Below are 13,875 nucleotides of genomic sequence, written 5' to 3'. Positions count from 1 at the left end.
CTTCCTGCCAATGCTTCTCCAAACCCCGGTACACTGCGATCATGTTTGATCGCAGTGTGCCAGGGGTTAACGTGTCAGGGGCAGTCCGTGACCGCCCCTGACACATAGTGCCAGGTGTCAGCTGTGATAATCAGCTGACACCCGGCCGCGATCAACGGCGCTCCCCCCGGGGGGCGCTGCTGATCGCTATAACGTACTATCCCATCCTTCGGAATTAAGTCCCAGGGTACATGGATGAGATAGTATGTCATATGTCAGAAAGGGGTTAAAGTCTTGCAATGGCAGCACATGAGGAAAAAGTCATAGCGAATCATGGGAATACCCCTTTAAAATATAATTACTGTTAAAATGAATGCAATAACAATAGTGAAGATCTCTCTGCCAGACTATTTATATTTTTTATTACCTTTTTCATAAGCATTCTTTGAAAGATCATACAAATTTTGGATCAAATTCATTAACATATTATGTAAAATATTTAGTGACAAGTCTTAAAATATTCTATCAATAGGAGATTTTCTTACCTTTCCATACTTTTGTGCAAATGTCCCAGTTAGCAGCGAATGAAAAATGATTATTGTTTCATCCAGATCCCAAACGAAAACTCGCTAGAAATAAACATACAAAACAGGTATATTAGATGGCAGAACATATAGTGCATAAAGTGATATATAACATATTACATACAGGTGTTGCCAAGTCTGACTTGACAAATAATGCACCATCTTAAGTGAGAAAACCTTCTGTGACAAGTTAAGAGGAATAAGATAATTTAACATTCCACAAGCACTTGACTGATGTTAGGGGTTAAATTACTTCTTTTTGTAACATACAGGTGCTTCTCACAAAATTTGATCATCATCAAAAAATTACTTTATTTCAGTTCTTCAATAGAAGAAGTCAAACTCTAATATTATATAGAGTCATTACAAACAGAGTGATCTATATCAAGTGTTTATTTCTGTTAATGATTATGGTTTACAGCCAATGAAAACCCAAAAGTCATTATCTCAGTAAATTAGAAACATTTTAAAAGAAAAACACTTGCAAAAGTTTCCTAAGCATTTAAAACGTTCTCTTAGTCTGTTTCAGTAGGCTCCACAATCATGGGGAAGACTGCTGACTTGACAGATGTCCAGAAGGCAGTCATTGACACACGCCACAAGAAAAGTAAATTGTGCATTTCATTTGGAAATCAAGGTCCCAGAGTCTGGAGGAAGAGTGGAGAGGCCACAATCCAAGTTGCTTGAGGTCTAGTTTGAAGTTTCCACAATCTGTGATGGTTTGGGAAGCCATGTCATCTGCTGGTGTAGGTCCACTGGGTTTTATCAAGACCAAAGTCAGCACAGCCGTCTGTCCGGAAATTTTAGAGCACTTCATGCTTCCCTCTGCTGACAAGCTTTTTGGAGATGGAAATGTCATTCTCCAGCAGGACTTGGTTGGCACCTGTCCACACTGCCCAAAGTACCAATACCTGGTTTAAAAACAACAGAATCACTGTGCTTGATTGGCCAGCAAACTCGCCTAACGCTAAACCCATAGAGAATCTATGGTGTATTGTCAAAAGGAAGATGAGAGACACCAGACACAACAATGGAGATGAGCTGAAGGCAGCTATCAAAGCAACCTGGGCTTCCATAACACCTCAGCAGTGCCACAGGCTGATCGCATTCCATGCCACGCCACATTGAATGCATTTTCTGAACATACATTTCAGAAGGCCAACATTTTGGATTTTAAAATCATTTTTTCATACTGGTGTTATAAAGTATTCTAATTTACTGAGAAATTGACTTTTGGGTTTTTATTGGCTGTAAGCCATAATCATTACCAGAAATAAACACTTGAAATAGATCACTCTGTTAGAAATGACTATATAATATGAGTTTAACTTTTTGCATTGAAGAACTGAAATAAATTAACTTTTTGATGATATTCTAATTTTGTGAGAAGCACCTGTATGTGGAAAATACATAAAAAACATATTTTTATATTTCACAAACGGCGATTTCAAGAACTTGTGTCATTTGACAGAGTTCTTAAAATGTCAATGAAGTTGAAATACAAGTTGAAATTATTACAACCGTGACCAATCCCATCGAATTATTGACTGTCAATTTCTGGTATGTCTAGATGAGACTAGGCGGTAGAGACCCGAGGGAACCAGATGAGCACATAAAAAGAAAAAAAATTGCTGAATTTGTTTGATTGTTAATACTTTTTTTTTAAATAATCTAAGTCATTTTAAAATATTCTTTATTCCTTGGACCGGTTTCTTAACTGATTCAAACAGAAACTGTCGACATAATTATGGATTATTTTTAACTAGTGTAAATGCCATTTTTTTCTGCATGTAGACCTTTTCTACAGCTCATCCTTATATAAAGCCTAAACCAGAGTGTGATATACTATATCAGTGCTAAAGACATTAAAAATTAATGTGGTAGTCTCAGTCTGTGAATTAGGGATCATGCAAACAAGTTTATAAATCGGATGTGTGCTGTCTAATTTTTAATCAAATAGCACACGGACAGCCCACTAGCACATATTATTCAATTGGGCTGTTGGGGATGAATGATTTTTCTCGATTCAACTGTCCGTAAGAAAAAAAAAAAATTGCACCACTTCTGAATATATCCAAGGGATTCATCCATTTGAGTCTATGGATAAGTAAAAAAAAAAAAAAGAGATTCCAAACAGAATATCTGAGTGGCATCTGATTTTTATGGATACATTTCTAAAAATATAGTTGCATGAAAACGGATCTCACATGTATTACACACGGATGTCACATGGATGTAAAAAAAAGGAAATACAGATGGTACATGGATGAAAAGTAAAAGAAAATCGTCTGAGTTCTTTGGAAGAAACTTGGACGATTTTTCAAATGCTTGTCTGCATGAGCCCTAATGCCAAGATTCAAGTGATCGGAAGGTACAGGACATGCGTAGTCACTGAGTGTGACTATGAACTGCTTGATCTGTGATATACTGATGAGCAGCACTGCAATATAACAACTTTTATTTATTCCATGCAGTGACAAACCACCAGTTTTGGCGGCGCCCCTCCACCCATTATCGCCATCGCGAGCAATGATGATTGAGGATGGAGCATTAGTTGACACTTCCTCTCCATCATTCTTCCTTGGCATTTGACATCTCAGGCTGGCGAGCACGATGACATCATTACAGCGAGCCCACTGTTCTGAAATGTGCGATGCTTCACATTACACATTCAGGAGTCTGGAGCAACGAGTGAAATAAGGAGAGGTGAATATTGTCTTTTTTTGTTAAATCAGTGACTGCTGGCCATGAAAGAGTATGAAGGACCATGGGGGAGTGCATTATATTGTATGGAGGACCATGGAGAGTACATTATATTGTATGAAGGACCAAACCATGAGGAGAGCATTATATTCTATGGAGGACCATGAGTAGTGCCTTATATTCTAGGGAGGACCATGGGGAGTGCATTATATTTAAATAAAAGACCATGAAGAATGCATTATATTATATGGAGGACCATAAGGGTTGCCTTATATTATATGGAGGATCATGTAGAGTGCATTATATTAAATGCAGGACGATGGTGAGAACATTATATTCTATGGAGGACTATGGGCAGTGGATTATATTCTATAGAAGACCATTATATCATATGGAGGATTATGAGGAGTGCATCATACTATATGGAGCACTATATGGGGCCCATTATACTATATGGAAGGCCATGTGGGGCTCATTGTAATATTTGGAGGGCTATGTGGGGTCTATCATAATATTTAGAGGGCTATAGGGGAGCCATTATACTGCATGCAAGCAATTATAGAGTGAAGGTTTATGTGGGATCCTTCATGCCTTGTGGCGGACATTATATTGCATGGAGGGCTAGTGCAGGCCATTATAATAATTGTAGGTCCATAATACTGCATGGAGGACTGTCTGTAGGTCACCACTGGGAGATCATATTGTGTTGGGGTCACCATACTTTGCTTTGGGAGTTGAGGTGGGCTTTGCCATAATGCTATGCATGTGGAAGCTAATGTGGAGGAATTCAACATGGGAGTATTTTACTTTGCTTGGGGACATCAAACTTTATGGGGGCAATGAAAGAGAAATCTAGAACTTCAGCAGGAGTTAAAAAAAAACTTTTTAAAGGCTGCAAAGTTGTGAAATATGCTCTTCTATGACCCCAACAAATATGTGATTTTTCTTTTTTTTTTTGGAGATGTATGGGGGCAATTAGAAATTCTGCTATGGGGACCCATGAATTCTATTTATGCCCCTGAATCTATGACTGATTGCTCTCAGTAAGAGAAATAAAATAATCACGTAGTTTTTCTTGTTGACAAATTACAAATAGGAGGGCAGTTTGTCCTAATTATGCCACTGAAGAAAAATGCTGAAAACAAGACTTGTCTGTCTTAGAAATCAGCGTCCTGCCTTGCTAGTCAAACCAGCCACAAGCTATATTTTTTGCGTTAATTTTGCCTTTTTTATTTTAATCTTTAAAATAAGCTAAGGAAAAATCTCCGCATTTGAAAAGTTAAATTGCAACCGTCTACCTCACAAAGTGTATATTATAAAAAATATACATATATATTATACAGTATTATATACACATAGAAGCAGTAATAGTTTGTGTATTTGCATTTCAGGATCCATAAATTCGCAAACTTTTCAATTTGCATTCAGGATTTTTTTCACAGATCTACAAAATCTTTGAAAAACCCTGCAGAAGTATTTAGCTCAGATTCGTTGTGTTTAGAGAGAAAGAATACACCATTGTATCAGGTATGGGCGATGATGTAGGCTCCATGATGACATGCTATTGGCTGTAAGGGTTGGAAGTAGCCAATTACACAGTAAGCTACAGTACAAGCTCTTGTTTGCTGCTGATTGGTTTTAGCTCGGATGCTTTGTGTACTGTACAGAACTAGTATATGAGTGCGTTCTCAAGATGTCTAAATGTCACACATATTCTAAGTCTCCTTGCAGTGTTCCTAAGCATCAGAAGAAAGTGCTGACACCACAAAATGTGAAAGTTCTAGATTTCTTGACATTTTATTTATTTATTCTCACGAGACTGCAACAAAAGTGGGACACCAATGTGGCATGAATGAAAGCACCATGTGTTCTACAAAGAGGTCGAAATTAGAAAATCTGTCTTCAAAAGCTACCTGCACATAGCAAAACAAACCTGTCATTTGTTGTTATGGCGTTGTTTTTGATCCGGAAGAATTAATCTGCTTAAACATAAATCTGAAAAATTATTATACTACATTGAGACATTTAACTGTGCAGGCCTGTTTTTGCACAACTGTTCAAATTGTGAAATTGAAAACACATTTTCTGACACTGATCTTTAAAGGCAGGCTACTATGGCATTAGCCCTTTTTGGCCATCCATCATGTGTATTCGAGCTAGTATTTCTCTTTGATTTTTTCAGGTTTAGTTAACTGTGGTTAACATTTACATAATTTACAAAAAAACATTTCTTCTGTCCAAATATATATATTATGAGAAAAAGTGAACTGGCAATGGATGTAGCTGCATGAGAAAAAAAATATAACAGCAAAAAAACATAGGAGCCACTGTACCGCCTGCACTGCTGGTAGCAACCGTCCAAGCACTTGTAGTACCAAATGCAGGTCACACTTGGCATTCATTGCCTCCAGCAAGTGTATTAGTGGGAAGGAAGCAGTGGGAGTGGAATATATGAAACTTCACAGCTGGATGATCTAGCCTCTGACAACAACACCATCAGCATTGGTTATATCCAGCCGCTGCCAAAGCAGTTATAATTCAAATGTAGGACTACTGTTTCTCAAATCCTCACAAATATTGATGACCACTACTAAGGATATGAGGCTGGTTTCACATTTGCGTTTTTTAGCGCTGGAAAAAAACGCTAACCTGCGCATGCGTTTTTTCCCCTATATTTAACATGGGTGCGCATACCTGCGCGCTTGTAAGCGCATGTATGCGATTTTCATGCGCTGCGTTTTTTTGGGGTGTGCGATTGGATTTTCCAGACGCATCATGTTGCATTTTTTGGCCCTGCAAAAAAGCGCATGCGCACATATGCGCACGTTTTGCGCTAAAAATGGCCATTATAGCCTATGGATGCGCATATGTGCGCACTGGCATGCTCATGTAAGCGTTTTTTTGCATATGCGTTTTTTTTTTTTAACCATGGAATTTAGGGGTTTGGGTTAGAGTTAGGGTTAGTTAAGGGGGTTTAGGGTTAGGGTTAGGGTCAGGGTCAGGGTTAGGGTTGGGTTTTGGGTCAGGGTTAGGGTTAAGTATGGTTTGGTTAAGGGTTAGGGTCAGGGTTAGGGTCAGGATTAGGGTTAAGTATGGTTTTGTTAAGGGTTAGGGTCAGGGTTAGGGTTAGGGTTAGGGTTAGGGTCAGGGTTAGGGTTAGGGTTAGGGTCAGGGTTAGGGTTAGGGTCAGGGTTAGGGTTAAGTATGGTTTTGTTAAGGATTAGGGTCAGGGTTAGGGTCAGGATTAGGGTTAAGTATGGTTTGGTTAAGGGTTAGGGTCAGGGTTAGGGTTAGGGTTAGGGTTAGGGTTAGGGTCAGGGTTAGGGTTAGGGTCAGGGTTAGGGTTAAGTATGGTTTTGTTAAGGGTTAGGGTCAGGGTTAGGGTCAGGATTAGGGTTAAGTATGGTTTTGTTAAGGGTTAGGGTCAGGGTTAGGGTTAGGGTTAGGGTTAGGGTCAGGGTTAGGGTCAGGATTAGGGTTAAGTATGGTTTGGTTAAGGGTTAGGGTCAGGGTTAGGGTTAGGGTTAGGGTTAGGGTCAGGGTTAGGGTTAAGTATGGTTTTGTTAAGGGTTAGGGTCAGGGTTAGGGTTAGGGTTAGGGTCAGGGTTAGGGTTAGGGTTAGGGTTAGGGTCAGGGTTAGGGTTAGGGTTAGGGTCAGGGTTAGGGTTAGGGTTAGGGTTAGTTAGGGTTTAGGGTTTGGGTTAGGGTTAAGTATGATTTGGTTAAGGGTTAGGGTCAGGGTTAGGGTTAGGGTTAGGGTCAGGGTTAGGGTTAGGGTTAGGGTTAGGGTCAGGGTTAGGGTTAGTAAAGTCATGGTTTGGGTAGTGTGAGGGGCCACCTAAAAATGTTGGAAAAAAACGCAAACGCGGTAAAAACGCGCTAAAAACGCATACAAACGCATAAAAACGCTGCGTTTTTTTCCATGCATGCTCATAAAAATGCTTGAAAAAAACGCAGCAGTTGTATGCTTATGTATGCGTTTTTTCAATGCGTTTTTTTGCGGGAAAAACGCGCTGCAAAAAAAAGCAAGTGTGAAACTAGCCTTAGTCCTGGATATAGATTACTGAAGAAGCTTGCTCTCCATGCATGTGTTGTGACTGTCACACAGCCACGACACATGCAGATGCGGCTTTGAACAGCTGAATATTGGGACTCGAGCGCTCCAGGTATTCAGGTTCCCGATGCAGCTTCTTCGGTAAGTGCTATAGCTTGACGAATAAGGAGGGAGCCAATGATGTTCGCTCATCTCTAGTCCTGGACAACTACTTTAAAACTTGACCAGCTCCGGGATCATTGGTGATCAGATCCAATCTATCAGTTAAGTTTTGTTCAGCCATAGTTTTATCAAAGAGATCTGGAAATAAGGACATGGGAGATGTGAACTGGGATTGTGTTGGATTGTCTCAAGAAGTACAGTTCCTGTAACTTGAGGAAGAAGCAAAAGTTTCACAATGATGGTAGATATAAACGCTTTGATTTCATCCCTATCGAGTCAGCATATATACAGGACAATTCTTGAAACTGTCAAATTTATAAAAGATTAATTCTTGTAAATATATCACACTAATTAATGAATTAGTTTAATTATTTGCTAATTCTTTAAATATTTTGTGTGTCTGTGTTCAAAGATATGTTGATAACTTCCTTAATATAGTGCATGGAGCTTCTTGAGGTGTTGTTCATCTGAGATGCCTCACTAACTGCGATTTAGAGTCGCCAGCTGCTATCTAAAAGCTTGGATGGACAATGCCAATCCATATAAAGCATAGATGACCATTTATTTTTTCATTGCAAGTGAAACATATAGCAGTGAAAACCTGTTAAGCTGAAGATTGCATGAAATAGGCCCCTAGAAATTAGCTGATCTTTGTAGCAATTGTGATCAGACCAAGGATTGTCTTTAAACTAAAACACTTGACTATGTATGTTTGCGTCCAAACATACTGCCGTTTATACATGCGAATACAGTGGAAAGGTACTGACTGACCAACTGTATTACAGTGTATTAACTGTCTAAGAATGCAACAGCTTTAGTACACAGACCACATTAAGTTCCACTACTATTTTAGGGCAGCAAGCGTTAAAAATAGTGTTTGCTTTAGCGCATAACCACCTCAAGTGTTCCTCTTCGGCCACTTTAAATGCTGGGATGTGTGACATTTGTTGGCTAAGTAAAACATGTCAACTGGTCACAATTTTCCTTTTAAGAATCAAATTGCTTTGTAATTCTAACTCTTATACTCTATATGAAAAAAGAAAGTTGAGATGAGAAGGTTCCTCCTTTAAATACATGTACCTTTAGTGTGGCTAAGATACAGGAAGCACATGTAATATATAATGAGGTTGCTAGTACTGTACACTGTCCACTTTTGCCTTTAATATTGCACTTGTATTGTATTATTTACATTATTTTACTGTTATGTAAAATAGCAAGTGAATTTGGAACAATATTGGCAAGTTTTCTGCAAGTTGACTAATATATGGAACTGTTCCCTCACAACCTATTCTGTTTACTAAGTCACATTATGCATCTTGGCAACTTTATCCTTCCATTTGTATTAAAAGTAAGAACATGCAGTTGTATAGGATATGGGACTGAGCTCCTGTCGCCATTCGGTTACCTATTTGTTTTCTTTGAGCACAGCTACACTTGGGAAGACATTTCAATTTCTAAATGATCCTTTCAAAGTCACAAAGTAAGTTTTGTAGAAATTAAGTAGAATTTCTACTGAATTTGCAACAAATGGTAAACAGTGTTTGTTGCACAGCATTTACAATGAGGCAGTTGTATTGTATACCACTTGGTGCTGTTCAAAGAGTAGCTAATGTTTCATTTTTTAAAAATGCTTTTGTTCTGCATGGAACGTTACATTTCCCCATTCTGTTTGCCTGTCTTCAGCTGTATTGATATCAAAACATTCTGATTTGGCGTACTGATCATGGCAGTGAAAGATTCAGCATCTGACTTCACTCTATGAGTGGTGTGCTTTTCAGAACCATCTTGTCATGAGCTTGTTAAATCCCCTTGGAAGACCCGGCGTTAGATGTTCGCGTCAGGTAATGAATCACAGGTTTTTAAAGATGGTGTGATTCATGTCCTATTTTAAATGGATTTAGTTTCCTTTGGTACTGAGAGGGTTAAGGACTCTTTCTACGCTGGCCTAGACCATACAAACTAGTTGTTCTCAGCTGAAACTGCTTATCATTTACTCCCTCTATATATACTGGCTCTGGGTGGTTTGTCCCTGCCGGTGAAAGATTAATTTTCCTGTACTGAGTGCTAAAGTGGTTGGAGTAGAGCTATTGTAGTAGTGTTCTGTCGTTTGCTGTAGTATGTGTGTGGTTATTTCCTGGTCCCTGTTCCCATTTAGTTTTTATTCCTCCATGTTGTTGTTTTTTTGCTTTTGTATGATAGAGGTTTCTGCTATCCCTGTTTTGTCTTGTTTACTTTACTTTTATGTCCCATGCCTCATGGGGGAGGGGACAAATTAAGGTTTAAAGGTAGCCTAGCAAGGTCGGAGACCCAGGACTCTCTACCTTCAAGAGTGTTATGAGCGGTGGAACGCACTAAATAAAATTATAAATAAAGTGCGTTCACAGCTCGGGGTCCAACGTGCGGCAGTTGGTGAAACCGCTGCTAGACGGTTGCAGAGCTATCAGGTGGTGATGTGCACAGGGTTTGGACGAGGCCCAGATGCAGAAAGCAAGCTCTGTTGAACACACAGAGCTGCAAGCATAAAGACATATAAAGTAATACTGGAGCGAGCTCAGTTTTACTCACAGAGCTGCAAGCATACACAAGCTCTGTTTCACTCACAGAGCTGCAAGCACATACAAACTCTGTCTCACCCACAGAGCTGCAAGCATACATACATGTGTAATAACGCTGAGTCTGTTTATAGACTCACAGAGTCTCAGCGAAAGTGTCACGGTATTTACAGTCACAGAAGTAGCCTTAGGCAGCAAGACTACTCCCTCTAGACCTACCGTTTGATAAGACACGAGGCGTCGCAACTGCGGACGCGGGTATAGGCTGCAACTGCAGCGCGGCGAGAGCCGCAGGCAAGACGTTCCAAACAGCTGGCGCAATGCAGACGCTAAGCTGCTGACTAAGATGGAGCTAGGTGCGCTGGCGCTGCTACTGGCGGCTGCCCAATCACTCACACAATCATAATATCAGAGGGAAGGGGTTTCATAATAAGTCAGTCACCAGTCCAAGCATCCATCACCATACATACAGCAGCAGTATGAAAATATTAGCACATGGCGGAATGGCCATGCGCACTTTTTATAGCGTACGGGACCTGCCGGAAATATCCACAGCCCTGAGCTGAACCAATGGAATAAGAAGCAGGACCTGAGCACCTGACTCCTGAACTCAATGGGAACTCATTCCACGAGCATGCTCAAAAGCTGGCTGAAAGGACTTAGCCTCTGGAGACAAATGTGAGGATCTGGATCTCTGCATATGTATGGCAGGACACAGATTCCTAACATTACCCCCCTCCTAAGGCCCCCTCCTCCCTGAACCTTCCGAGCGACTGACCCGTGCCCTACGTTGGCACAGGGCTCAAACTCGTCCGAGGACGAGCTTGGTGTCCAGGTAGGTGTTACAGTCACCCGAGACACGAGGAAGACATCAGTGGAATCGAGGTCACCAGGTTTCAAGAGGGACACCTGGGAGATGGCAGGAGCGGGAATGACCGAGGCACGCCGCCGCGTGTCGGCAGATGTCACCACACTCTACCTGGGATGGTTAGGCTGAGCACAAAGGGTGCAAGCCTGAATAAATTTTTTAATGTCCCGAGCTCTATGGGGCCACCAATACGCACCAGCCAGTAGCTTTGAGACCTGCATATAGCCCCGATGATGGTGCGTGTTGGGCGCATGTGCCCAGGCGAGCACCTGAGCCCTGAGATGAGGAGGCACAAAAGTCTCGATGACCGGTTCAGACTCCACCTTTTGCGGGGAGACGGCTTCCGAAGAAACCGCACAAACATGGTGACAACCGCAAATGGATTCCTGGTCGGAGTCTGAATTAAGGTTGGTACAAGATATCTCCATGGGCTCAGGAGGTAGAACCTCTGGCTCCGCCAGCTCAAGAGGTCCAAAAAATTTGGGAGCTGAAACGGATTTGCGCTTGGAGTGCGCCTGCTCCATACCGCACTCCGAAAAACGGAGGTCAATCCGTGAGGAGACGGAAATTAGCTCCTCTAAACTGGTGGGGATCTCTCTAGTAGAGAGAGCATCCTTCACGTGCTCTGCTAGATCTCGCCAAAAGACGGGGATTAAGGCCCTGTCGGACCATTCCAACTCGGACGCCAGTGTCCGAAAACGAACAGCATACTGGCTGACCGAGAGTGACCCCTGGGTTAGGGCGAGTAATTGCAGAGACGTGTCGTGAGTGACCCGAGGACCGAGAAAAACTTGCCTGATGGCTGTAAGCAAGTTGGCAGCGGTCCGAATCTCAGGATCACCACGTTCCCACAGAGGCGCAGCCCATTCCAGCACCTTGCCCGACAGTAGGGAGACAATAAAGGCCACCTTAGCCCGCTCCATGGGGAATTGAGCAGCCAGCAGCTCCAGGTGTATCGAGCACTGGCTGATGAAACCCCTGCAGGAGGCGCCATCCCCAGAATATTTATCGGGCAATGGGAGGCAGGTAACTGTCGGCGCAGGGACGGACATGGACATACGCCCTACCGCCTCTGTGAGTGCCTGAACAGCAGCATCTGTGGCCTGCGCAGCTGCGAGAGACCTCTCAAGGGTAGCCAGACGAGCCTCGAGCTGTCGCACGACCTGTAACAGCTGCTGCTGGTCTGCCATCTCTAGCCAGACCCTGGCGCTAGTATTATGTTATGAGCGGTGGAACGCACTAAATAAAATTATAAATAAAGTGCGCCGACCGCTCGGGGTCCACCGTGCGGTAGTTGGTGAAATTGCTGCTAGACGGTTGCAGAGCTATCAGGCGGTGAAGTGCCCAGGGTTTGGACGAGACCCAGATGCAGAAAGCAAGCTCTGTTGAACACACAGAGCTGCAAGCATAAAGACATATAAAGTAATGCTGGAGCGAGCTCAGTTTTACTCACAGCGCTGCAAGTATACACAAACTCTGTCTCACCCACAGAGCTGCAAGCATACATACATGTGTAATAACGCTGAGTCTGTTTTTAGACTCACAGAGTCTCAGCGAAAGTGTCACGGTATTTACAGTCACAGAAGTAGCCTTAGGCAGCAGGACTACTCCCTCTAGACCTACCGTTTGATAAGACACGAGGCGTCGCAACTGCGGACGCGGGTATAGGCTGCAACTGCAGCGTGGCGAGAGCGCAGGCAAGACGCTCCAAACGGCTGGCGCAATGCAGACGCTAAGGTGCTGACTAAGATGGAGCTAGGCGCGCTGGCGCTGATACTGGTGGCTGCCCAATCACTCACACAATCGTAATATCAGAGGGAAGGGGTTTCATAATAAGTCAGTCACCAGTCCAAGCATCCATCACCATACATACAGCAGCAGTATGAAAATACTAGCGCATGGCGGAATGGCCATGCGCACTTTTTATAGCGTACGGGACCTGCCGCAAATCTCCAGAGCCCTGAGCTGAACCAATGGAATCAGGAGCAGGACCTGAGCACCTGACTCCTGAACTCCAATGGGAACTCATTCCACGACCATGCTCAGAAGCTGGCTGAAAGGACTTAGCCTCTGGAGACAAATGAGCGGATCTGGATCTCTGCATATGTATGGCAGGACACAGATTCCTAACAAAGAGTACCCCAGGGAGAGGAATAGTTAGAGTCTCAGTTCCATGGACAGTTTGAGGCCCTTCTTTCTTACCGAAGGCCATCACAGCATGACACATCTCCAGCAGCAGCTTAAACCCAGAGTGCTGACCCTTTCACTGTCATCATCTGTACTGCAAATGAGTACAGCTAAATGGAGTAAAATAGACTGCAAAAGCAAGGGTGCTTAAGCAACTTATATATTTTTTTTTTTCAGGAATGAAGACAAATATAATAAAATAATTTGCAAAGTTTTCTAACTTTCCATGCTGGTCAAAATGATAAAAAGCAAAGTTTAGATACTTTTTGTTTAACGGTGGCTCAAAATTCTCTATTGATATATTGGTATATTGATACATGGTCTACTTGAGTACTTTTAGATATTTCAATCAGTGGATATTATAATTTACCATGGTTAATAAAATATGTAGGAGAACAATCAAATATTGGATTTTCACACAGATATAGCTAATGTCTATTTGTGTAGTACAGATGCTCATCACAAAAGTTACATCAGTTACACTGCTTCATCAGTATAATCTAACACAAGGAGAAAAAATATCCATTCATTCACTCAGGATTGTTACTATACCAAAGCTTCATTATTTTTCATCTATAACCATAAATGTGCTAACTGTATGTGCATTTGTGCATATCAAGGAACTAAACATGCCGATTAATTAGTGTACCTAAAGTATTTATAAAGCTACCTGAAGAAACAATGAACTGCAAGGCTATGTGCACTTTGTAAGTATTTGCTAGAATAATTTCTTTTGGCAGGAAAAATGCAACTTGGCAAATTTTTTTACATGAGCTTTTGTTGCAG

The 13,875-nt window shown here is 41.9% G+C and overlaps 1 protein-coding gene across 3 annotated transcripts in view; it reads right to left on the bottom strand.

Moving 5' to 3' along the window:
* EYA4 (EYA transcriptional coactivator and phosphatase 4) overlaps window positions 1-13,875 on the bottom strand; it is a 619,370-nt gene that overhangs the window by 101,794 nt on the left and 503,701 nt on the right. For all 3 annotated transcript variants that reach the window (XM_073575843.1, XM_073575844.1, XM_073575845.1), the window contains one exon: window positions 525-608. In XM_073575843.1, the coding sequence (XP_073431944.1) occupies window positions 525-608 (84 nt within the window). The remainder of the gene's footprint in view (window positions 1-524; window positions 609-13,875) is intronic.

This window comes from Dendrobates tinctorius, unplaced genomic scaffold (genome assembly GCF_039654945.1).
Source record: "Dendrobates tinctorius isolate UK_male_01 unplaced genomic scaffold, ASM3965494v1 ptg000046l, whole genome shotgun sequence".
NCBI lineage: Eukaryota > Metazoa > Chordata > Amphibia > Anura > Dendrobatidae > Dendrobates > Dendrobates tinctorius.
This window is presented reverse-complemented; position numbering and strand designations above follow the sequence as displayed.